General features: G+C 46.7%; 1 protein-coding gene across 2 annotated transcripts; it reads right to left on the reverse strand.

Moving 5' to 3' along the window:
* Positions 1 to 225: 225 nt before the first annotated feature.
* On the reverse strand, positions 226 to 24,061 carry LOC146622122 (far upstream element-binding protein 3-like). 2 transcript variants are annotated; one of them, XM_085367647.1, is made up of 19 exons: positions 23,952 to 24,061; positions 17,707 to 17,815; positions 17,341 to 17,374; positions 17,059 to 17,105; positions 16,424 to 16,495; positions 16,248 to 16,305; positions 16,003 to 16,165; positions 15,134 to 15,232; positions 14,468 to 14,569; positions 14,290 to 14,392; positions 13,581 to 13,681; positions 13,351 to 13,489; positions 10,074 to 10,234; positions 9,929 to 9,999; positions 8,143 to 8,228; positions 7,655 to 7,723; positions 7,190 to 7,261; positions 3,508 to 3,614; positions 226 to 3,419 (listed from the first exon to the last, which is right to left on the reverse strand). In XM_085367647.1, the coding sequence occupies exons 1-19, from the start codon at positions 24,042 to 24,044 to the stop codon at positions 3,411 to 3,413; spliced, it is 1,695 nt and encodes a 564-aa protein (XP_085223773.1). In that variant the 5' UTR covers positions 24,045 to 24,061; the 3' UTR covers positions 226 to 3,410. The 2 variants fall into 2 exon arrangements, with proteins under 2 accessions (XP_085223773.1, XP_085223775.1); XM_085367649.1 differs by lacking the exon at positions 7,655 to 7,723.
* Positions 24,062 to 25,620: the final 1,559 nt, after the last annotated feature.

Here is a 25,620-nt window from a genome sequence, read left to right on the forward strand (position 1 = left end):
TGAACCTAAAATAACACCAAGCACAAACTGACGGGCGGTTTCTGTTTCAGACCTGCTCCAGAACTACAGCACTGGGTTTGCATCAGAAGTGTCAGAACTCATTAAAGGGAAGCAGCGGGTTTAATGTAGAGATGGAAGACTTCATGAGAGGACATGAACAGGTTTGTCACGTGGCTGCAGCTCTCAGCAGCTGAATGTTTGATGTGAATGCACGTCACAAAGACACAGTCAGAAAGAATGAGCCCATTTATTAACCCTCATGTTAATCATCATCCTCGACCACCGACAGTCTCGTGGCTCGGGTTCATACACAACTCTATCTGTCAATAGAATCTAATAGAAAAATCTGCAGGTTACAGTTAGGACGTCTGTCCATTAGAAAAACAACAGAAACCATAAAACCAAAAAGCTCCCCGTCCCCCCTTCAGGACCGGGATCGGGACTGGGAAGTTCTAGGCCAGAGTGGAGCGAGCGTCGTGTCCGGTTCAGGTCCTGAGACGCTGCGAGAACCGGACACCAGGCCGGCGTCCGCTCCACCGTTAACAACTCCGGGGGGGGGGGGGGGGGGGGGGGGGGGGGGGTTTAACCCCTTCACTATAGCTCCCCACGCCTCGGAGGGGCCACAACAACGAGCTGCGGGACTTCAACACGCCTGCGACGACAACGCTCAGCTCGTCTGGTCCAATTACAGGCGTGTTGAAGGTGGCGGCATCCAGACGGGAACAGGCGAGGAGAGAGAGACAGTTAGCCTAGCAGTCTTGAGAATATAACACATATTCAGCTTCGGTTAGACACGACACGTGAATTAAACAATATCATCTTTAACAAAGTACATTTTAACTGGAGAGCACCCGCCAGAGTGGAAATTTACACAAACCATATCATCACATCGACAAAATGAATATTCATAACAGATTTAAATAGACCCCTGAACAGGAGAACTCATTATTATCGTCATTATTATCAGCATCATCATCATCACACATACACGAAGCAGAAGCACTGATTCAACGACAACCAGATCTCCCTCGACAAGACAAACCTCTCTGTGGTCCGACACGCACAACGTTCAGAGAACTGCTCTGCCAACACGCACACAGCGCCGAGCCGACGCACAAAGTGAGCCAAAACGCACACATTTTCATTAAACGCTCAGCTAACAAACAAAACTTATAACAGCACACAGCGCTAGCATACATACACTAACACGCACGCAAAGTTTAGCTAAACGTTCAGCTAACACACAGATTAAATCCTTACTACTTGCTTAGCTGATAACGTTCAACAGTGCTAACGCTAAGTGTAGCACATGTACAGATGAGCACATTTTTAAAAAGTATCAATGAATGTGAATTTATGCACAAAACAATTTTATTGCTAACTGCATGTTAACGCTAAAGAAACTAATCAGTAGATTCAAAGTCCGGCTGCGTTTGAAAAACAAACAAAAAAACACATTTACAATCTGTGCAAGTATAAAACAGCAACAAAACAATTGTACATTTATTTTGAAGTGTAAACCAGCCCTAATATAAACAGAACATACAGCTAATGTACAGCAGCCGGCTAGTTTGTTTGGCTAACGAACATTAAAGTCGTATTTACAGAGTCACTCGTTCATGCTAGTCATGCGGTTGAATGAGACAGATGGGCGTTCAGCCTAGAAACGCTGTTTTTGGCCTTTTGCTAACACATCAGATTACACCATTTAGCAGTAACAGTGTGAGAGCTCATGCTTCCACGTTCAGACATTATCCCGTACAGCTCTACTTTTCTAATATACTTTTCCTCTAAAATGTTTACAAAATCTCCACGATCTGCATCAGGTTAAATGTTATTAGTCGTTATTTACAGTCTGTGCAACACGTCACGAGCGCAGAGTAACACCAAGTTCCCAAACAGTCACTACTGCTACGTTCCCCACAGCTATACGTAATGTAAGTCGTTAGCCACACAACGTGACGACTGCTGGAACCTGTGAAAGGGATTTTCTGTTCCCTGTATGGCTTTTAGTTAGACTGCCCGACATGTCAGGGAACTTGAAATAAGCTTAGCGCTTCCTGAGATGGAAACGAGGCTTAGAGGTTAGCTTAACCATAAAGCACCTAGGGACCAAAAATGGGAACATATAACCTTGGAACAAAGAAGCCTGAGAACTTAGGAACCTGGAAACTGGGAAGCAACTTTGGGAACATGTGACCTTAGGCATAAATGATCTTGAGAACAATTTTGGGAACGTGGTTTTGTAGACCTACCCGACACCTGGTTAACACACAACAGACAAGCACGGTGTTCAGTTAGCACATTCATTCAGCTAGCCTTTGTAACGTGCGCATAGAAAAAAACAAACAACCCCACAGCAGCTAACGTAGCGCTCGGACAGCATTTCCATTTACTTACATTCAGCTAACAGGCACCACTTAGCTAACGAAGCACAGCTAGCAGAAACATTCACACAGCTGAGGTAACACACACGTTTGTTTAGCTAACACGGAATCGATAACTTCATTGATCAGCTCCTGAAATTTCCTCTAAAAACAAATCAGAAAATAGAAATGCGACCAACAACAACAATAATAAAGTTCACTCAAAGAAAACTTATCTTCCCAGACTCGGTCATAAAAGCGGAGGCAGGAAAACGTGGCGGTGACTGGAGGTTAAATCGTGTGAGAATACAAAGCGTTAGACCACAGAGAGATCTGGCTTTAGACAACGCAATACAAGTCGCTATTTATTCATTGTTACATCATAAAAACCTAAAGAAATCACTATAAAGATACAAGAATAAGAGCTATGGTCAAACCAAAAGAAAACAGTAATGCATCATTGCACCTCCAAGTTGGCGACTGAACAGGTAAAATTAGGAGAAACAGACCCAGCGAGCAGATTTAGTACAAAAACTTTACATTTCCATCCGATGTCATTAAAACGGTTTGATGCCAAAATAAAAAACAAACTGAGTCAACACACAGCCTGACGCATGCTTTAAAACATTATCATAACCAAAATAATGATAATAATAATATTAATATCTGATTTTCATACTCAAGACTGCTAAGCCTTATACCGTTTTCTTATTGGAAAATAAAACTAGACAAAATATAGATTATACTGGATTTCGTTTTGTTCAAAGCCACACGGATACATCTTGAAATTCAAGTTTGATAAAAAATAAAAACAAAGAAAAACCAGGTCTACACCGCGGGAGACCGGAGGCTAGTCCAAAAACATCTGCCTGACAAAATATCGACTTTGTAAGGTTAAAAAACAGAAAGAAAGTTCGTGATTTTTCAGTTAATCCTTAGTTTTTCTCTACAAAAGGAGGAGGAAGCGGCAGAGCGTTGCTAGGAAACCCCGATTCGGACGCCATCGACAACCATCCGAGGCCTTCGCCGGTGAGGGAGGAGCCTCTAGTGATCCTGAGGAGACAGGAAGTGACAGTGACATTTAGCCGTCGTGACAAACGGGAGGAGGACATCGCTGTGAAGCAGAAGGCGCCTGTGTTACCTGTATCTGGGCGGGGTTCCACAGGTAGGGCTGCTGCTGCTGCTGTCTGTAGTATTCTGCTAATGCTGCAGTGTAGTCTGGCACTGAACTCTGCTGAGACGACTGAGCTGCACGCACACGCACACACACACACACACACACACACACATGTAGTGTGATGTTGTTCATCAATCAGCTGGTTTTGTATGGGCTCAAAATGTGGTCATAAATATTTTGTACTTGTAAAAAAGATTTGTGTGCGTAAAAAAGATTTGTGTGCGTAAAAAAGATTTGTGTGTGGACTTAGAAAAAAAACCCTGCAAGTTACAAGTACGGATTTTGACCCTATTTTTCTTCCCTTCATCTGATTGGTCAATGTCATGTCAATCACAAATGTAACAATCCAATCAGAGAACAGATGGGTTTGGCTGTCGAGGGGCGCTTTTTTGAACTGCAGGTCCTTGAAGGGTGATACAGTTTGAAGCTGGAGGATCTCTATATAAATATCCGATAGCAGCTAGGTCCCCTAACTTTCAGTAGCTGTTGAAAGGATAAAGTTGTGGTATATCAGTGGTTAGAAATAACATTATTACTTTAGGATTAGTTTAACACAAAGTCAGGGCTGACCCGGGACCATTGCTGTGAGTCACAGTGCGCAGCATAAAAGTCCTTTCACATCGGAGCAGGATGTGCTGCTAATGCTAACTGCTAACTAAAAGCAAAGGATCCAGAATTTGTTGCTGGCTGCTGGGCTCTGTGGGTTTTTGCAGCAGCTCTACCTGTACTAGATGCACCTGCTCCTTGTCTTTTCTATCTCTGACTTTATGTCCTCTACAAGAGTTTGTTTTTCTTGCTGGTTCTTCAAATGTTCAATAAAAACATGTATGCTAATTCATAACGAAGAAAGCTTTGTAATGAAGACTGTCATTTACAAAACACTGCCCCCCCCCCGCGGTCCGCAGCGCTGTTGAAAAGGCTGTGGAAGTCCCTGTATTAAACACGTAGACCTGTGACACAAAAATCACCAAACTCGGACGACCACAGACTGTTTTCCTTCGTGGTGATGAAGGAAAACGCTGGGTTGGCATGTAAAAGGGCATTTATTCCCTTCAAGGACCTGCAGTTCAAAAAAGCGCCCCTCGACAGCCAAACCCATCTGTTCTCTGATTGGATTGTTACATTTGTGATTGACATGACATTGACCAATCAGATGAAAGGAAGAAAAATAGGGTCAAAATCCGTACTTGTAACTTGCAGGGTTTTTTTTCTAAGTCCACACACAATTTTTTTTACAAGTACAAAATATTTATGACCACATTTTGAGCCCATAGTTTTACATGCAATGAGGCCAAACTTGACCTTCACACTGCAAATGTCCCTGAGCAGGAGCAGCACAGGTAAAAACAGGAACTGTCAGCTGCCTGCTGCCCCGCACACACTTGTGCACGCCTACCTTTGTTCTTTAGCTCAACTTGTAACGCACACCTGACAGCCGCTCAGAGAGAAACGCAGAGAAGTGACTTTTCTTTCTGAGACGGAGGAACAGCCTGAAGCGTCACCAGTGTTGGTGAGTAACAGAGTACATGAACCACCGTTACCTATTTAAAATACAAAATATGAGTAACTGTATTCCGTTACAGTTACAGTTTAAAAAGGTGGTATTCAGAATACAGTTACTTTGTTGAAATAAAGGATTACACGGCGGTCTTTTCCCGTTTCATATGTTCGGCTATGCCCTCTCTGTTTTTGGTTTCCATGCCGGTGGAAACCCAAACAAAACACGCATTAAGAGGCGCCAATGTCTGTGTCTCAATCTCACGGCCCACGTCACCTCTACATGTGGCCGCATACTGACATGAAGAAATATTTTTAAAAATTACTGTTCAAAAAATGACTTAATAAGAAGGCAACAGGCAGAGTGTTACAGGCATCGCCCTGAAGAATGTAGCCTCATGGGCAGTGTAGTCCAGCTGTAAGTAAGCTATTAAGACTCGACTGTACGCTGTGTTCCTGTTTCCTCTGAAACAATAAGCTCCGTTGGAGTCTTTCAACGCCTCTCTCTGTCTCTTGCTAGCAAAGTCGACCCAGACAACAAAGTAAAGCTAGTTTTCAGCTACGAGCCCGACACGAACCCGACGTATTAGCCAGAGGTCCCTTTGCTACGGTTCGGAGCCGCGGACCTGTTTTACAGTGGGGCAAAAAAGTATTTAGCCACTCCTTTGTTGCCCGGGCGGTGTGTTTTGGATCATTGTCATGTTGGAAGACCCAGCCTCGTTTCATCTTCAAAGTTCTCACTGATGGAAGGAGGTTTTGGCTCAAAATCTCACGATACATGGCCCCATTCATTCTGTCCTTAACACGGATCAGTCGTCCTGTCCCCTTGGCAGAAAAACAGCCCCATAGCATGATGTTTCCACCCCCATGCTTCACAGTAGGTATGGTGTTCTTGGGATGCAACTCAGTATTCTTCTTCCTCCAAACACGACGAGTTGAGTTTATACCAAAAAGTTCTACTTTGGTTTCATCTGACCACATGACATTCTCCCAATCCTCTGCTGTATCATCCATGTGCTCTCTGGCAAACTTCAGACGGGCCTGGACATGCACTGGCTTCAGCAGCGGAACACGTCTGGCACTGCGGGATTTGATTCCCTGCCGTTGTAGTGTGTTACTGATGGTGACCTTTGTTACTTTGGTCCCAGCTCTCTGCAGGTCATTCACCAGGTCCCCCCGTGTGGTTCTGGGATCTTTGCTCACCGTTCTCATGATCATTTTGACCCCACGGGATGAGATCTTGCGTGGAGCCCCAGATCGAGGGAGATTATCAGTGGTCTTGTATGTCTTCCATTTTCTGATGATTGCTCCCACAGTTGATTTTTTCACACCAAGCTGCTTGCCTATTGTAGATTCACTCTTCCCAGTCTGGTGCAGGTCTACAATACTTTTCCTGGTGTCCTTCGAAAGCTCTTTGGTCTTGGCCATGGCGGAGTTTGGAGTCTGACTGTTTGAGGCTGTGGACAGGTGTCTTTTATACAGATGATGAGTTCAAACAGGTGCCATTCATACAGGTAACGAGTGGGGGACAGAAAAGCTTCTTACAGAAGACGTTACAGGTCTGTGAGAGCCAGAGATTTTCCTTGTTTGAGGTGACCAAATACTTATTTTCCACCCTGATTTACGAATAAATTCTTTACAAATCCTACCATGTGGATTCATGGATTTTTTTTCACATTCTGTCTCTCACAGTTGAAGTGTACCTCTGGTGCAAATTACTGACCTCTGTCATCATTTTAGGTGGGGGAACTTGCACAATCGGTGGCTGACTAAATACTTTTTTGCCCCACTGTATATACGCGCCGAATAGTTTTCTATACGAGATCGCTGCAAAAAGTGCAGCCTTACCTAATGTCCACCTACTGTTACTCATTTATATTAAGATTTAAACATCTAGCTGGTATTGGTGTGGAGAGTAACCTTCAGTAATAGTAATAAATCACAGCAATAGGACATTCATGTAGTTGTAAAAAACAAGGTAATATATTAACTAATCCAAAGTATTCAGAATACGTTACTCTCATTGAGTAACGGAACAGAATACGTTACAAAATACATTTTGGGGCATGTAATCTGTAATCTGTAGTGGAATACATGTTAAAAGTAACCTTCCCAGCACTGAGCTTCACATGACACACACACGTCTTACTCTGTTTCTTGTAGTAGTCCTCCCAGGCCTTACTGTAGTCTGTCATCAAGCTCTGAGGCTGGTTCTGCTGACCTGGACACACAGACACACACACAGTCAATGTCACTGCTCGGAGCTCAGATACATAAACATCACACATTCATATACAAAATATGTTTCTGTCACAGCTCTGTGTGTCTGTCTGTGTGTGTGTCTGTGTGTGTGTCTGTGTGTGTGTCTGTCTGTGTGTCTGTGTGTCTGTCTGTGTGTCTGTCTGTGTGTGTGTCTGTCTGTGTGTCTGTGTGTCTGTCTGTGTGTCTGTGTGTCTGTCTGTGTGTGTGTCCGTCTGTGTGTCTGTCTGTGTGTGTGTCTGTGTGTGTGTCTGTGTGTCTGTCTGTGTGTCTGTGTGTCTGTCTGTGTGTCTGTGTGTCTGTCTGTGTGTGTGTCTGTGTGTGTGTCTGTCTGTGTGTGTGTCTGTTGACTTGCCTAGCTTCTTATAGTACTGCTCCCATGCTTTAGAGTAGTCCATCTGTCCTGTCTGAGCCATACTGTGACCTACACACACAGGGACACACACACACACACACACACACACACACACACACAGGGACACACAAGTCTTAGCTTCTAGACTAAACAAAGGCTGGGTGTGTGTGTCCCTGTGTGTGTGTGTGTGTGTGTGTCCCTGTGTGTGTGTGTCCGTGTCCGTGTGTCCCTGTGTGTGTGTGTGTGTCCCTGTGTGTGTGTGTGTGTCCCTGTGTGTGTGTGTGTGTGTGTCCCTGTGTGTGTGTGTCCGTGTGTCTCCCTGTGTGTGTGTGTGTGTGTGTGTGTTTGTGTCCCTGTCTGTGTGTCTGTGTCCCTGTCCGTCCCTGTCCGTCCCTGTCTGTCTGTGTGTGTGTGTGTGTGTGTGTGTCCCTGTGTTTGTGTCCCTGTCTGTCTGTGTGTCTCCCTGTGTGTGTGTGTGTGTGTGGTACCTGGGTCTTGCTGTCCTGGGTTCTGCCAGCTGGTCTGGTAGGTGTTTCCCCAGACGCCGGTCAGGAAGGTCTGCCCACTCCCACAGCTGCATAAAAACATGTGTTTAACACACAGCTGGCTGAGTCAAAGACACACACACACACACACACACACACACACGTGTCCATCATCATCAGCGTCTCAGCATGAGGCCGTTAGACAAACGAACGCGACAGAATGCAGAGGACAGTTAAACGAATCAGCTGATGTGGCGGAGCGCCCACAGCCACGCCCACAGCTGCCTCAGACTTACACGGGCCTGCGGCACTGCCGTGGTCGTGTTGGAGGTGGAAACGTCACGTGTGTGGACCGCGAAGGTTTTCATCGTGACCACAGGAAAACAGGTCACACTCGTAGCTCTTGAACTTCTCCATGAACCGTCATCACACGGCGCCATCACGGAGCACGCCCACAGCAAACATGGCCTCCGCCCTCACTCCCCCTGAGGCAGAGCGTGGAACTGCTCGTTTAGAGAACGTCACGTCATTAGGGTTTTGATCATCGATTAGAATCGACTCTGGCTTGGATGGCGTGAAATCGATTCATTAAAATCCTGAATCGATTTTATTTTGGCCGAAACGCCAGAATCTCAGGTTCAGCCTCACAACATTTCAACAACCACCAAACAGCTGAAACAGTGACTGAGAGCAGGAACACGACTCTGCACAGAGACGTGAACACACAGCGCCGACGCATCAGAGTCAGCGAGCTGTGACTTTCTCACCGACGGCACGGACACGCTCGGGGCTGAAAGCCGACAGCTCGCTGACTCTGACGTTTCGGCGGGTCGAGCTTTGTGTTCACGCCCTTTTTGCGCCGATTCTGAAGCTGTTAGTTTATCTCTGAACCTGATCCAAACTACGCTCCACATAAACACCGTCATGAACTCGCTCTGAGTTTTGCTGTTTTGCTTCGACCACGATATAATACTAAGTGCAATAATCCTTTCTGTCATCGTTGTATTTTTACTCAGTTGTATATAGTATTTGTATTTGTATTCTATTTTTATCTTATTGTATATTTATTTTATTTTATTCTATTCTGTACAGTTGTGTACTGTATTTATTCTTATTGTATTCTAATTTTTGCCTCATAACTTTTGCACTGTCCACTTCCTGCTGTGACAAAACAAATTTCCCACGTGTGGGACTAATAAAGGTTATCTTATCTTATCTTATCTCACTTCATGCACAGCTCTCCCCCCCTCCCTCCCCCCCTCCCTCCCTCTTTACCCTCCACAGTGTCAGCTTTGTTTTGTAGATATAAAAATATAGATACGCAGTGATAAGTGATCAGAGTTATAATATTTCTGACTGTCTGAGGCAAAATTTCCCTGATTCAAATCGAATCGATTCCAGAAATCAGTGACGATACCCAGCCCTAGTTTCCATGGTTACCTGAAACTACCTGTTAGGTATCACATTTACCTGCAGTGAAGTTAGCAATGCCTTTAAACAGTCAGCCAATCAGAGCGCAGCTGGCTATCATTACAACAGGATGTTCAGACTCAGAGCGGGGGTGGGGAACTCCAGGCCTGAGGAGCTCCTTTAAATCAGCTGCGATCATCTAAAAGCTGCAGGCCTGGACTTCCCCACCCCCGCTGTAGAAGAACACCAAAGCAGCCCTGCCCACTCATGGACTGGACTCGCTCCGTGGGTGCAGCGTCCTTCCTGCTTCTGAGGGACGTGGATCACGGACGTATGTGCTGTGTGACGGCAGCGTGCGCTAAGATCTGAGGACTCTTACTTCTGGTGTGCAGCGGGACCCTGGGTGAAGGGGCTGAAGCCGAACCCTCCGTTACTCATGATACCCGAACCCTGTGGGAGGAGACGCAGGTCAGCGCTCGTTCTTCGAGATAAAGCATCTACAGAGGTGCGCTTGTTTTACATACCCCGATCTTGTCATCTATTAGCTGGCGAGCCAGGTCCATCTGCTGGGCGGTGCCTCTGATGGTAAAGACCCGGGTGTTGGGGTCAGTGGAGGGTGGGGGGTTCCTCTGCAGCTCCACGTGAGCTCCAGACTGCTGGTTAATGCTCTTGATGGTTTCTCCACCTGCAGACACAAACAGCAGGTGTCATTCACACAGCTGATCAATATGAGCGCCGGGGGCGGCCCCGGGTCAGCAGGACTGTGCAGAGGTGGTGAGTCCTTCAGCAGGGCTCAGTGGTGTCACTGCTGGGAAAACGCGACAAAGCTCAGGTGGAAACCATCGGATGAAGATGTTGGGAGCGTCCGACAGACGCTCAGAAGCGCTCAGAGTAGAAAAGAGTAGACCCTGTTGTTCTTTGCTGTTTCTGACAGAAACAGACGTGCTTCATTCATCGGTGGGATTTTAATGTGTTTACACTCAAAGTAAAATCATGTTGCAGGATGCTGCATGGAATCAGGGGATGACCTCGATGGCTGGGTTAGCTTAGCACTCTTGGACATGTCGGTCTATGTGACTTTATATTAGAGCTGGGCGATAGAACGATAACTATATGTATTGTGAAATAACTTTTTCTCGATAGAAAAATTAAACTATTGAGATAGGCCTCACCGCTCTTGTCCTCTTAAAAAAAAAAACCCCAGCCAATCCAAATTAAGTAGCGCAGAGCCGAACCAATCACAGCCGCAGTGTCACGTCACGTGACTTGTTACGTACAGCACAAGTGCCAAGCCGCACATGTGTATTTGTTTGGGAAGCAGCCAGCCGCCGTGCCGCCGGGTAACGGAGGAAATGAGTGTGCCGAGAGCGCGACCGAAGGTTACCGAGGAGAAAACAGACGATGGTTCCAACGCCGGAGAGATTGTCGAACGGAAGAGCCACAGAAGCTCCGCAGTGTGAAGGTATTTCTGCTATTTCAAGTCTGACAAAAAACAGAGCAGCTGCACTGTAAATGTGCCGAAAGCAAGTCTGGAAATACAATAAAGCGGTGCAGCTCAGTCTCTGACTGGAAGCGCTGATTCGTCATTCGGCTTTTGTCAGACTAGTAACTGTTACAGCTGTTTGAAAAGCTCAGCTATACAACAAGGAGAGATTGAGAATTTCCTTTTAGTTCTCAGTTTATTTGATATTGACAAAAGTTAGTCAGTTTTGTCTGATCTTCTGTAAAACAAACTAAGATTTATTTTTAGAATTAATATTTTGTTTCTAAGTGGAATTGACAGTTTAGTCTGTTTTGTTTGTTCTGTTTTGAAACTTAAACGCTTTAGCGGCTGCCTTTTGTGTAGTTTGCAATATTTGCCTTTATTTATCTGAAAAAGTCTCATGTTCGATAAGTACATCTGCCCTGTTGAACTTATTATGGGAAATAAATATTTAAATCAAAACAAGCTGCTGATTATTTCACATTTTACTTGTGAGCAACGGCACATTTAAATCTTACAAATATAGTTATTTGGCTTATATCGTGATAGATATCGTTATCGCCTGAAATTAAAAACACATCGTGATATGAAAAAAATCGCCCAGCTCTAGTTTAAATAAATGGAAGTTGAAAACCTCGACTTTAACTTTAAACCTGACTTGAGGATTTTATCTGATTTGCTTAATTCTGGGAAAATTATTAAATTAAATTTCAGTTTGTGTAATTAGCCGCGGAGCCTGGGGGGCTTCACAGGTACAGCTGGTCCCAGCAGGACGGTCAAGATGAGGACAGGAAACACGAACCTGCTGGCAGAGACCAGGAGGAGGACATGTGTCGACTCAGAGCTGCTGCTGTCAGTCTGAAGCCTACAATAATACAAAGAAACCCAACAATCATATGACCCCCTATGAGCAGCACTTTGGCGACAGTGGGAAGGAAAAACTCCCTTTTAACAGGAAGAAACCTCCAGCAGAACCAGGGGCGGGGAGGGGCGGGGCCAACCTCCATACTGAACCTCATTTCCACATGAACACAGTGGAGCCTGCTAGATCTGATCAGCTCTGAGTCTGACCCCGAGTATAACCCTGATAATTAGAGGTTAAAGGTCACCTCTTCTTTTGTTTCATTCTTGGATTCTGTTTCAGTAGTTTTGCATTAATAACCCATCATCAGGGCCGGCGCAGCCCCTCACTTCATCCTCCACCTCTGTGATTGGCTGCTCCTCACAACCAGCAGGTCTGAATGTGTGGGGGGACTGTCAGCACGAAGAATTCATCAGAGGAAACGAACACGGGGTCCTCTAAAGTGGTGCAAAGTAAGAGTGTGTGTGTGTGTGTGTGTGTGTGCGCGCGCAAACAGGCCATATGGTGTCTAAACACGCTGCACTTGACATCTTCTTCTTTGTGGCTTTTAATTTGGAGGCTGCTGCTCGACCCTCTTGACCTCCAACTCTCTCACAAACACACAGGTTGATGGGCTGTAAGAGGTTTTTAAATAGAGTCAATGAGGCTGCGCCGCCTGTTGTTGGTACTGTGGGGTTAAAATGTGTCTCACTGATGTTTGCAGGACGTCTGCTCACAGCACAAACACTCAGGACCAAAACACCAAAATAAGACGCACAGTGACAGGATTATAAGATCATTATCATGTTACTCATCCAATCCACGTCGCGCAGTTTCTGCTGCAATGAGCTAACGCAGCCTCGTTCACGTGGATTAAAGTGAAACTTCCTCAGATTGCTGTGATCTTTAGATTGTGTTTAAAAACGAGACACGCTCTATTATTATTCTGTTCAGGGGGAAAACAACCGTATTCAGTCTGAGTTCACAGCATGTTCCATAAATCACCGTAACTAACTGCTATACTGGCGCTGCTGTATGGCATCACACTCAGTGCATGTCAATCATCCATCTCACGAGTTTGCTAGCTACAAAAATAGTAATAATAATTGTTATGATTATCTTGAGTAACGCACACAATGTGGAAAATGATTCACTCGGACTTACACAAACTGCCCCAGTGTGAAAAGGTGCAAATCCTGTTTGCAGGCGTTTCAGGCGGATTGCACCCTTGTTATCTGAGCCATGATTTGTATTTGTCATTAAAACCTGCAGCATGTTAGTGCGGTCATGCAGGGCGCACATTTCAAACCTTGAACAGACAACATTGAAATCCAAGCATATTCAAGGTTTTCAGGCACCCGTTTGAACCTTGACCTTTGCATTAATGTAAACACATTGGTAAACACAAACGACAGCAGTGTGAACGTCTTCCTCACCTTCAGTTTTCTAACCAGACTAAGCAGACTCAGTTTCCTACCTTTGCCAATGACCAAGCCACATTTGTCAGCAGGGATGGTGTATGTCACTTCCTGTAGGGGGCCAGGAGAGCCCATAGTCCAATCACCACGACCTCTGACCCGCCCGCCCCGCAAGGCTGAACCGAAACCATCACGTTCCTGTGAAAACAGCAACATGTAAAAGGACCCATGAAGCAGAACATAAACAAAGGTCCCCGCTCAGAAGAAAAACCAACGTGTGTGTGTTTACCTGTGCTGTTTGGATGAGTTCATTGATGAGGTGGACAGCATGCTGACAGCGGTCCGGCTGACCCATCACCATGGCAACACGTTCTAGACTGACACCATCATCTAAAAGGTCAGAGGTCAAATCCTCAGCAGTGTGAACAGAAAGTCCGTTGCTTATCTGTTTCTACACTTGTGTAAACAAGCACTGTAATAAAATGATTAACTCACACTGACCAGTTGAACTGTGGATTAAACTGGTGTGAACACAAAATCAGACTAACCAGCCTGAGCTGTCTCTCTGCTAATGCTAGCTAGCTTACCTGCAAAGAAATACGTCGCCTCAGAGGATTAAATGGGGACAAAGTTAAAGAGCAAGCTAACGGTTCCCAGCTAGCTGCTACGGTAGCCATCAAGAAGTCAACTAGTAAGCTAATGCTAGTCAGAAGAAAGGCAGTGTGTCAAGTCAATCTGAGCGTTTGTTCCTCCAAAAGCAGCCGGACAAACTAACAGCTTTAAATATGACAGAGATGAAACCAGGATGATGTTCACAATAACGGCACTGAAGATGATGAAGCAGGAAAGTGCAGAGAAGCAGCTGACGCGTCCACATCATGGTGGAAGCTGCTCACTGGTGTTCATGGATGATGTGATGATAGGAGCTGCAGAACGAAGCGGACTCGAAGCTCACATTCAGAAAGATTCAGCACGTAATGAGCCAAAGCATGACACACCTGCTTTAAACTGGATCCGGACCCCTGCATCGTTCTGGATCTTTTTGATCATTTCTCCATTTCTGCCAATCACAATGCCGACAGCAAACCTGGGAACGGGAACCTGAGGACAGACGGAGAGATCAGCACGGCGTCTAAACACAACCATCCCAGGAACGCTTGTTTGCCCAAGTCATACATCCAGGCTGGTTCCTCCCAGTCGGGCGCCGAAGTCACTGCGACCCGATCTGAAGTCTCCGTCCTTCTCCCGGATCACCTCCAACACCAGCTCCCTCGCTGCCTGCAGGAGGAAACGGCCCGGGATTAGCCCCGCCTCAAAGGATGGAACTAAAAAGCATCGAAATATTTACCAACTTTCTGCTTGACCTCAAGTCTCCAATTCGATCAGTAACCTTTTGTCATTGAAAGCCAAAATCTTTTAAGGATCATCTAAACCGAACCAGCCCAGGACCTCGGAGGAACCCATGACAGATCCAACAAATCAGAGCCCTGAATCCGCCCGTAGGTTCCACTGACAAATCCTGTTACAGGATGTCCTCAAACTTTGTGGATTCAGCGGTAAATCTTTCCTCACTAAACACTTTACAGCAAATCTGTAGTGAAAAGAATCAGATCAGGATGTTTTTTAGATGATTGTAACTGGTCAGTTTCCCTGTATTAATAAGCTGCAGATAGTCACATGGTCTCATTTCATTAGGACGCAGCTGCTGTACGTGGCTCCAGGTGTCCTCAGCTCGTCCTTTGACGGCTCCTGCTTCACTGACGCTCAGTAATAAATCAGCAGTCTGCGTCACAGTTATCGTCCTGCAGAACGATTACTCCTGGACAGTACTCGCCGGCGTACCTGCACTTTGTACGGGTCTCCGGAGATGCGCAGGGGTTTGTCGGCCCCCGTTGGCATCGGGCCGTCCTGGATCATCATCATCTTCACTCCAGCTCGCTCCTGAAAACCAGAGCAGTTAACATCACTAACATTTCCTGCTATTTGAAACCCTGTTATTCAATCGGCACCTCAGTCCTGACCCTACAAACGTTCCTGCTTCACGATCGTCACGATTTGTTCTATAAAAGGAAAACACCTGATTTCATGGCGAACGCTCTAAACAGGACGTACACACTCCACCAGCCAGCACAGATAACTCTCCTCAGCAGGGTTACGAAAGTGAAAACGATCTGATCGTGGCTCAAGAGTTGGGAGTTCGTCTTGTAATCGGAAGGTTGCCGGTTCGAGCCCCGGCTCGGACAGTCTCGGTCGTTGTGTCCTTGGGCAAGACACTTCACCCGTTGCCTACTGGTGGTGGTCAGAGGGCCCGGTGGCGCCAGTGTCCGGCAGCCTCGCCTCTGTCAGTGCGCCCCAGGGCAGCTGTGGCTACAATGTAGCTGCCATCACCAGTGTGTGGATGTGTGTGTGAATGGGTGGATGTAGTGTAAAGCGCTTTGGGGTCCTTAGGACCAAGTAAAAGCGCTATACAAATACAGGCCATTTACCATAAAATAACTACAAAGAACTCTGAGTCATTAAATGATTATAATTATGTAAAAGAAACACTAAACTTGTTTATCTAAAGTTCAAAGACTTGGAAACATGTCTGTCTGCAGACCCAACAGTGAGCGGAACCATGTCAGCTGTCATATTCATTTCACCTCTCGCAGTGACATCACTTCCTTGAGCGAGAGCCCCCCCGTTGATCTGAACCTGTGACGTGAATCTACCTGCAGCTGTTTGATGGTGTCTCCTCCTCGGCCAATCACCAGCCCCACCTTGCTGGCTGGGATCAGCATTTCCTGCACCGAGGCCCCGCCCTCTCCATCGCCATGGAAACCCGGACCGTTTCTGCAGCGGTCCACGATCTGGGCCAGCAGCCGCTTCGCCTGCCTGAAAACAGCCAGACGTGACAGAGTTTAGCGGGAGCGTCGCTTCACCTGCAGCTCCGCCAGCTCCAGCTTCACTAACTCACTCGATGCTCTCCGGAGTCCCCGTCAGAGAACACGGCCGCTCCATCAGACCCCCGCCTTCTGCAGAAACACGCATGCGTCAGGTAAGTCGTCAGGCCGTTTAATTCAAAGGGACCACGGAGAAGTTTGGACTCTCCGTGGTCCGAGGAAACGTAAAAACACGGAGCGCTGAACTCACCGGGAGCGATCTGGATCTTACAGCCCGACTCCAACTGGATCCTGGTGATCTGTTCTCCTCCCCTGCCAATAACTGAGGTGGAGGAGGACAGACGTAATTAGAGGAACATCCACCTGCTGCTTCTGTACATGCAGTAAGTAAAGGACCGTGACTCCAGGTCAAACACACTGACGTCAGCCTGCTTCCTCTGAGGTACCGGGAAGGAAAATGAGACTTGGCTCAGCTGATGTGCTCGAGGCTTCTGAGGCCAAACGGCGCCTCGGACCCACATTCTGGTTCTGACATTAACGTCTGACTTATGGGGTTTGCATCCAGACAAACCAGAACCGTCGCAGTTCTGAGTCAAAGGAAAGGTTCAGTAAAAACGCCGAGACAGCAGGTTACCATCAGACTGGAAGCCCATTGGCTGAGGAGAGGATTTAGTCTCTGTGAGAAAGGTTTCGATGCAAATACCATCCCCCTGTTTACCTGCACACAGCCACAGGCTGCTCAGATGTGATTGGTCGCTAGAAATGAGACTACAGACAGACACCAGGACGCCTGCAGAGCACAGTACAGGGGAACAGCTCCAGGTTCACACGCATATTCTATGTAAAGGTTCGAGAGCCCAGCGAAAGGTCAGAGGTCATACTCACTGAAGCCCACCATCCTGTCAGGGACCTTGTAATCCTCTGTGATTACCCTGCAACACACACAGAAACACACACATCGGCATCCTGGTCACGCATGGCTGTGTGTGTGTGTGTCAATAAGTGATTATTCTGATGCAGACTGCAGGAGGACAGATCTATAACACAGGTGCACCTCCACGACCTCACACGTGTCGATTTGCAAACAAGAATATGAAGCTGCACACGCATCATTACACACCACAGAGAGTGTGTGTGAGTGTGATCAATACGAGCTGCGGGTCGTACCTTTGATGCCCCATGGCTGCTAGCTGGTTACCTACTGGGAGACAGAGACAGAGATTAGACGTCAGGCTGATGTGACGGCGCCGATCATCAGAGCGAACAGCGAGAATCGAACTGGCATGACGTGTGCGGCAAACACGGGAACACGTCGGAGCACAGACACGCTATTCTCTCGCCGTCGTTTATTAAACAAAATAAAAAGACGTCACTGCAGCTTCAGTCGGGCCGCAGTTACAGCAGGTTTCCCTTCTTACATCCACAGACGGCCTGTAAAGTGTTTTCATAAGAACTCGCTGAATGCTGGAACGTCACGGCCGTCCTGTCACTGAGCAGTCTGACGGGTGGAGTGCGGGTGTATGAGCCTCTTACCTCCATCCTCTCCTGGTCGTTTCTGGCCCGGGTAGTACAGCGAGGGCTCGACACTTACTGAGGAGCTGTTGAGGTGAGACATCCCTTCTCCGCCCAGCTTGCCCACCATCTGTGAACATGGCAGAAACAGCTGTAACACCTGCATCTGTTCACAGCAGCTCGGCACACGTGAGCGGCCGGAAACTAACAGCGATACTAAAATTAGAACAGTAAAGTTTTTACAGTACACAGGTCCAAAACCACAGCAGGATAAAGACTAGGCCCCAAACTGGTCCCAGGTCAGCAGAAAGTCCAACAGCACCTCTGCTTTAGAGCAGATCGGCCGCCCGAGCGCAGGCCGACGTGTCTTCATATGCAGCCTGTTTCCAGAGGCCGACACAGCTCAGCCTCACTCCCTAAACCAGGAGGCTTCCTAATAAGGCGCCCGGTTTGGCTGCAGACGCACTCGACTGACTGGGCGCAGATATTTCTAACAGAGCTGCAGCTCATTAAAGTTTACAGTTGGTGTGAAGAACAAAGATTTGGTGGAGCCGTTTTAAAGGCGTGAGGCTCAAACGTCACAACTCTACCTGGGAGACTAAACCTTCCTCAACACGTCCATCATCTTCTTCAGGGTCCAGCATAGATGTTCTTCTACCACAAACACCCAGAAAATGTTCATCAAACTATAAAGAAGGCCACAAAAAACCAGGGAATGACATCAAGACTTCAGCTGCCATTTAGGGGGAGGAGCTAAAACTGTTTGTTTCAGAGGACGAACTGACGGTACGCAGACTGCAAATACTATTAAATACACACACACACACACACACACAGAGAGACAGACGCACACAGAGGAAACCTTGAGTGTTTTCCTGATAAAGACTAAAGAAAAATCTGCTGCTCAGTAAAAATAGTCCAGTGGGCGGAGTCAGTCTGCTGCACCTGCTCACACCTGTTCACAGTGCTCCACAGCCTCACAGTATTACCTGTAAAAGGTGAGCCGCAGACAGCTAGTAAAGAAAATAATCCGTTGAAACTCTCTCAGCTGAAACGTGCAAACTTTAAACAAAGGTTTCTGACCCGACACCTGACAGAGGCGTCGTCCTCTTCCTCCTCAGCTCAAGCCTCGTCTGCTGAACTGTGGTCAGGGCTCTAACACTAAACGTGCTCATTTACTCCTGATAATGCTGCACTAACTTATTGTCAGGAGATTAGACATGTGACCCTCCCATCTCTGGTCAACTGACACCTAACAAGCTAAACATCAACAACTGCTAACATTACGCTAATATTTTTTTTTAAAGAATCATGCTTTCCCAGTGATTTCACATCGTGTGAGGTTTTATTCACCAGCCATCAAACTCCAACTATTTTATAGTCACTTCGAAGGCAGTTTCGGTAACGGCAGCTAACTGAGGCTAACTGCGCCTAACTGAGGCTAACAGCAGCTAACTGAGGCTGACGGCAGCTAACTGAGGCTGACGGCAGCTAACTGAGGCTGACGGCAGCTAACTGAGGCTGACGGCAGCTAACAGAAGCTACCTGAGGCTAAACAAAGGCTAGAAACAGCGTCATTGGACAGAAGTGAGCTCGTATCGTACTCTCAGACAGTGTTATAGCCTCCAGAGTGTAAACACCTGGACAGTTGAGGTACACAGCAGGCTGAAAGCCTACACTCACTGGAGATCAACAGCAGCTAGATTTGTTTGTCTTTCAGCAGCCAACACAGCGAAGATTATGCCCTTAAACTTTGAGAAAGAAAACAGAACTTAAATAATTCCAATCTACTGACATTAGTGGTGAGATTTCCACACTCAGGAGAGGCTCCCCCACCACCTCTCCTGAGCTCGAACACTCATTCTTCTCCACGTTATTCTCCAAATGGTCCCAGTTCTGCTCATGAACCATTTTTCACCTGCTGCAGGTTCTGGTGTGAAGAACAGAACCAAGGTTACCGTCACACCTGGAGTGCGGCACAAAGGAGGAGAAGCCTCCAACAAAAGGACGAGAAGCTGCTAATGACATGAAGGACTGTCGTGACTTACTCGTAAGTAGGGCTGGGCGATATATCGAGTTTTTTAAAAATATCGATATATTTTCATGCGAGATATAAGATGTGACAATATCGTTTATATCGATATAGTCTATGTTACGTTATAATTATACTTGTGGAGCCTCAGGTTTGCCTCTCTTTCGTCCACTTTTGTCTCTACGCTGCGTTACTCGGCCTCGCCTCTCCTTCACTGAACACAACTGCCCCTCCGCCATAGCTTCATCTGCAGGCAATGACAAGATGAAAGCGGAAAATCTCCGTTAGCGAGTTACCGCGGATCGCCCCGTGCGTGGGGCTGGACGGCGTCAACGTGTTAGCGAGCTAACCGCGCTAACCGGGCTGCACGGCCTAAAATCCTTTCATTTTCTCAAAACTCGACAGCGCGCCCTATGTATGGATTCTGGTTGTGCTTACTGACCGCGAACCGATTTTATGTGGGACACAGCGCTCAGCAATCTGTCAAAAAATGTTTTAATATGACTTTGCTAAGCTACGGAGCTGCACCGCTTGATGGATTGTCGGATGATTACGGCTACCGAGGAGGAGCCTCGCGGAGTGATACGTACTGTGCTTCAACGTAATATTACCGTACTGTGTGTGTATAAGGACCACAAATGGCTCCTGTTCAGAGACGTGGTGCAGCTCTGAAATCTGTCTCTTTGTTATTATGCTCAGCGTCTGTTAGTTTACATTTTGACTGCACAATTGTGAGCTTTTTGTTATGCACAAAAAGAACATTGTTTTCTTTTATTTATGGACCATGATTATTTAATAAATGCTGATAATTTATTTTTGAGTAATTTTTTCATGTACATCTACGCTGTATGTAAATAAAAGTGCCCGTGTGACTAGGGCTGCTCGATTATGGCAAAAATGATAATCACGATTATTTTCACTGAAATTGAGATCACGATTATTTGACGATATTTATTTAACCCTTTAAGACCTACTATAGAACCAAGTCCACCAGAGCTTATATTTTTTTTTTTACATGCTGTAGTGCCATTTGTGGGAGCATTTCAAGTTGCTATACATCAATACAACTGTTATAGCCCATATTTTAATAATATGTATGCATTAAGTCCATAGTAATTACATAAATTGCAAAAAAGTGCAATAAACTACAAAAAAAATTGAAAATCGCTTTTGTTTTGTTTACATATATTTCTACTTGGAGAAATTTAAGAGGCTTATCCCTCAAAACTTTAAATACAATAAAGTTGCAAAAAATAGTTTACAACAACAGGAAATTTATTTTGAGTGTCTTCATAGTTTTATTTTGGAGATACAGCAATTTTTATATACTGCAGGAAAAACAAAAAACAATCCTATGATGCAAATTTGCAAAGAAAACAGCAGGTGCATCATTTCACTGTGGGAAGTGTTACGAACAGCTGATGGATCGGCAAAGCCTGTTTCTGGAATATTATGTTTTTGTTCCTGCAAGCGCTTTTTTATGCAGTTTTTGCAAAGCTATATGTGGAAGGCAACTGTGACCGAGGACAAGCTGATGGCATCAGATGTAAGTACAACTCCTCCGGTTTCATATGCAAAACAAATTATTGCACTAGCTTACACGGTTCAGGTTCTACAGGGATTTAAAAATAGTTACACAACACGGAGCGTGCTGCTCTGACCGGCTTTAAAGGGTTAACAATGACTTTAAAAAATAATATAAAATAGTGTGCAACACCACTGAAGTTTTTTTACCTCTCTTTTCAACCAGCGGCAGTCACTCTCCTCTCCAAATAACTTCTGCTTAGCTTTCCGAGCTTCCCTCGGGTCCTCTTAATCAGCGGTCTCCAACCTTTTTTGCGCCACGGACGGTTTATGCACGACAATATTTTCACGGACCGGCCTTTAAGGTGTCGCGGATAAATGAGGGAGGGGCTAATAATCGGCTCAGTCATTTTTAATGATCGTTGAAAGCCCAGATCGTAATCGTGATTAAAATTCGATTAATTGAGCAGCCCTACGTGTGACATCTGGGACACAGTGTGACTAAGAACTCTCTTTTTGTTCTTAACTTATGGCTTTAAAAAAAAAATATATTGAGATATATATCTTATATCGCCATCCAGCTAAAAAATATCGAGATATGAATTTTGGGTCATATCGCCCAGCCCTACTCGTAAGGACCAGGGACAACTGGTTAACGACAACTGACTTTTCAAAATAAGAGCTTGCTGACTGCTCTCAGGATGAACACATCAACAAATTTACTCATTAAGAGAAAACACGAGAGCAGCCACGAGTCCAGCAGCCGAAAAACCGAGAGGGAGCTAAACGCTGACCGCACAAACATCAAGTCACAAACCTCAAAATCCAGTCACGTTTTAAATGTCTCACACATCTGTTGCACATCTGACACACATACACACAAACGTTGTGAGTTAGCACAACGTAGCTAACATCACCAGTGCACACATTTCCAGAGCATGATTTCATTGGTCAGCAGCAGCACTTGCACTCAAAAAGAAGAAGTGATTCCACAGTTCAGTATGGTAACACTGTGACATCACTTCCTACGTAGTAAATGAGAGGCGAAGTGTGCGATTCCTGACCATCTGCTGGAGGTGTTGCAGTTTCTTTAGTGGAGGTTCGCTTGGTGTAAACCATCATCAGAGGAACAGGGTGGAGCTAAACTTTGACCAGACTTGGGGGGGGGGAATTCTAATCACCATCAAATCAGCGAGCTGGCTGATGGAAGACGCTAAATACACTGCGACACCAACCGGAAATGTAGAACGTTTGCCTTCAAAGTAAAAGTCATCCTTTATCACTAACAAAAAGCACAGCTTTTACTTTGAAGACGAGCGTTCTACATTTCCCGTTTGAGACACTTCGCTTTGTGAGAGTTTGCAGACAGGTTGGCTGCATGTAAACTACAGACGATCGAATCAACGTGCTGGTAACCAAAGCAATCGCACCGAGGTTTTTGGTAAAGCATCGTTTCATGACCAATTCTACGCGATGACAAGCAGCAACCACTCAACACATTTTTCCTTAGCAACTGGTGGTTGCCAGGAAGTCGCCGAGCACTCTGTACACGGAGGACTGCGCCTGGTTAGTCTGCATCGCCCACCAAGCGTCGCCCCAGGCCAGGTGTTAGCGGGCAGTGACGGATGTTTTTACCCAGTGTGACAGAGTGTGGCTGAGAGTTAAGGGAGTTTAAGAGACAACACACTAACAGGAAGTAAAACACAAATGATCCAACTTCCTGCAGACTGCGTGCACCTCACACCTGAGGTCACCGCAGTGACACCTGGAGGAACACACCTGTGGCACTGGCTTGTTTCTGGTCCAATAAAACAGACCCATTAACAGGGAAACTATCGCCGGACAGACTCGCTGTGACTTTGTGAGCTCTCAGGTCTTCAGGTGAAAGTTACCGGTGCCTGGAGGAGTTCTTCAGTCAGTCCTGGGGGAGCAGGCTGTGATTGGCTGGGGTGGCACTCAGAGGTCAGGGTGCCAATTTAAAGGGCACGCTCACTTGTCTGTTTACCTGAGGCTGACTCTTAGGTGTGGTGCACGCAGGCAGAAGTGCAGAGTGAGGTGCACGCAGACACAGGAGGGTGAACCTGTCTGTCTATAGGCGCAGACACACCTCCTGCCTGTATATGGCTCTCAGGCTGTTGCGTAACGCCAGCCTACTTTCTAACCAACTTACAGTAAACAGCAGCCTGGGGGGGGGGGGAGGGGGCCCGTCTCCCCCATTAACCGCTAGGACTCGGTACACACACCCCCCGGCCTGCAGGAGACCCTCGACGGGGGCAGAAGGCGCAGTAACCCCGGTGACCCGCGTCCTTTCTGCCCCTCGCAGCCCAACAGGTTGCCCGCTGGCGGAGTGACACGTGTGGCCAAACTTCTCTCCCGCTCCCCCCCACCCTCGTCTCCCCTCCGCCGTCCCAGCGCGCTCCCCTCCGGGTGACAGCTCGGCAAACTCCCCCCAAACTCTCTCCCGGAGCGTGTCAGCACCGGAAAAGTTTACACAAGCGGCCACAAGTCCAACTCCGAGCTGCTTCTAGCTAGTTAGCATGCTGCGGAGTGTGTGAGTGTAACTGTGTGTGTGTGTGTGTGTGTGTGTGTGGTACAAGTTCGAGTAGCAGCAGCAAAACACGGACAATTCCGATAAAAGTGCTTTGGCTCGATCTAAACGACCCGATTCGGCCCGGAACGGGTGTGGGCTGAGCCCGGGTGGAGTTGTTACCTGCCGGGCCCGCTGCAAAACATCGGCCAGGCCCTCTGACTTCAGCCCCGGCTGGTTCATCGAGGCCTGTCCCTGCACCAGCTCCGCCATCATAGCGCCACTAGCTAGCCGTTAGCTGTTAGCCGGATTAGCTCGCGCTGTTAGCTGCTCTGAAGAAAGAGGCGAGAGGTGTCACTCCGAGAGAAAAACTAGACCCGGAGCTGCACCACGCTCGAATGAAACTACTGAAAGTGCAAGAGCCCGCGTGGCCATACGGACACGATAAAAGCTGGCTTTAAAACCAATTCTACCAAATAATACAACTTTAGCAAAGATATCAACACAAATGATGCGCAAGCTCTCACAAAATAACACAAACCGTTAAACAAGGAAGCTCAGCATGACCAAAAAGATTCAGACCTTTAATAAAGAATCCTGGTCTTAATGCTCGTTGGTAATATATCAGAGCTTTGACTGAAATAACATCACAAACCAACTCAGAGACTCGCAAAGACCCGTGAGAACCTACAAATGACCCTAAAAAGGCCACAAAGAATTTGTGTGCAATGTTTTCAGTCAATAAAAATGTTTTTTAAGAGTTCTCACTGTTGTCTGATATTTATCAGTGATCAATAACACTGATCGGTTTTTAATGTGTTTGTTCATTGCTGCACTTCCTGCAGCTCTCGGTGAACACGTACTCCGGAGCCGTTTCCGGTCTCTTTAAACTCTGAGCGGAGCGTCGCCCTCATAGACGATCTCTGCTGGGCTTCTCAGCTGTTGCCACTTCGCTGCTGTGTTTCCGCTTCCGCGTTGAGTCACGTGTCAGAGCCAGCTCCACAGGTGGAGAACGGAGTGAAGTTTAAGCTGCAGCAGAAGAAGATGAAGGAGAAGGAGGATCTATCAGAGAGAGGTTTTCTGTGTGTGTGCAAACAGACCTCTGACCTTTGACCTCTGGTTCCACTGCACATAAAGACAACTTGACTTCAACGTGTAGTCCACAGCAATAAGGATAAGAAGTAATCAGGTTACTCTGCTCTTGATATACACATTTTTTGCTCTTCAATGTCACAGCAGCGAGGCGTTTAAGGACCAATCTGATTTATGCTTTCTGCCCTCAGTCCCCGCCTCCTGACACAGGGTCTGAGGCGATAGGGGCGGGGTTGATGTTGATGAAGCGCCTGTATCATGGTTAGTGACGCTGTTGTGGGAATCCATCCTACCTGAAAAGACATCCCAATGTTTCTGCGCAGACGCGGCGCATGCACAACACCAACGCCGATTAACTTCTTTTTCTCTCACCCAGCCAGGATACTTCTTATGGTTATGGTTATGGTAGGGGTAGGTTTATTCACAAGTCACCGTCAAATTATAATACAGGTAGGACGTTTTGTCAGTAGGATGGTTTCTCAGAACACCGCCACCCTGTGACCACCTGATGACCCCAGGCCACGTTTATTAGAAACGTCTGTGAGAGAAGCTGTTTGTGCTCAGTTCATGCAGGAGTTTGGTGAGAGTGAGTACAGCAGCTCAGAAATATCCTTTACTGTCCCTCATCAGGGGAGTTCAGGTACCCAGCAGCAAAGTGACAGGTAGAAGTAGCGTGCAGGTGTGCAACATAATGAAAACGAGCTCGTGTGGATCAGGTCGGGTGGGTCTCAGGTGGGTCTGGAGGCAGTGTGACCAGGAT

This window comes from Diplotaxodon limnothrissa, linkage group LG12, assembly GCF_057381915.1.
Source record: "Diplotaxodon limnothrissa isolate DT_005_m linkage group LG12, D_limnothrissa_male_GT1.1, whole genome shotgun sequence".
NCBI lineage: Eukaryota > Metazoa > Chordata > Actinopteri > Cichliformes > Cichlidae > Diplotaxodon > Diplotaxodon limnothrissa.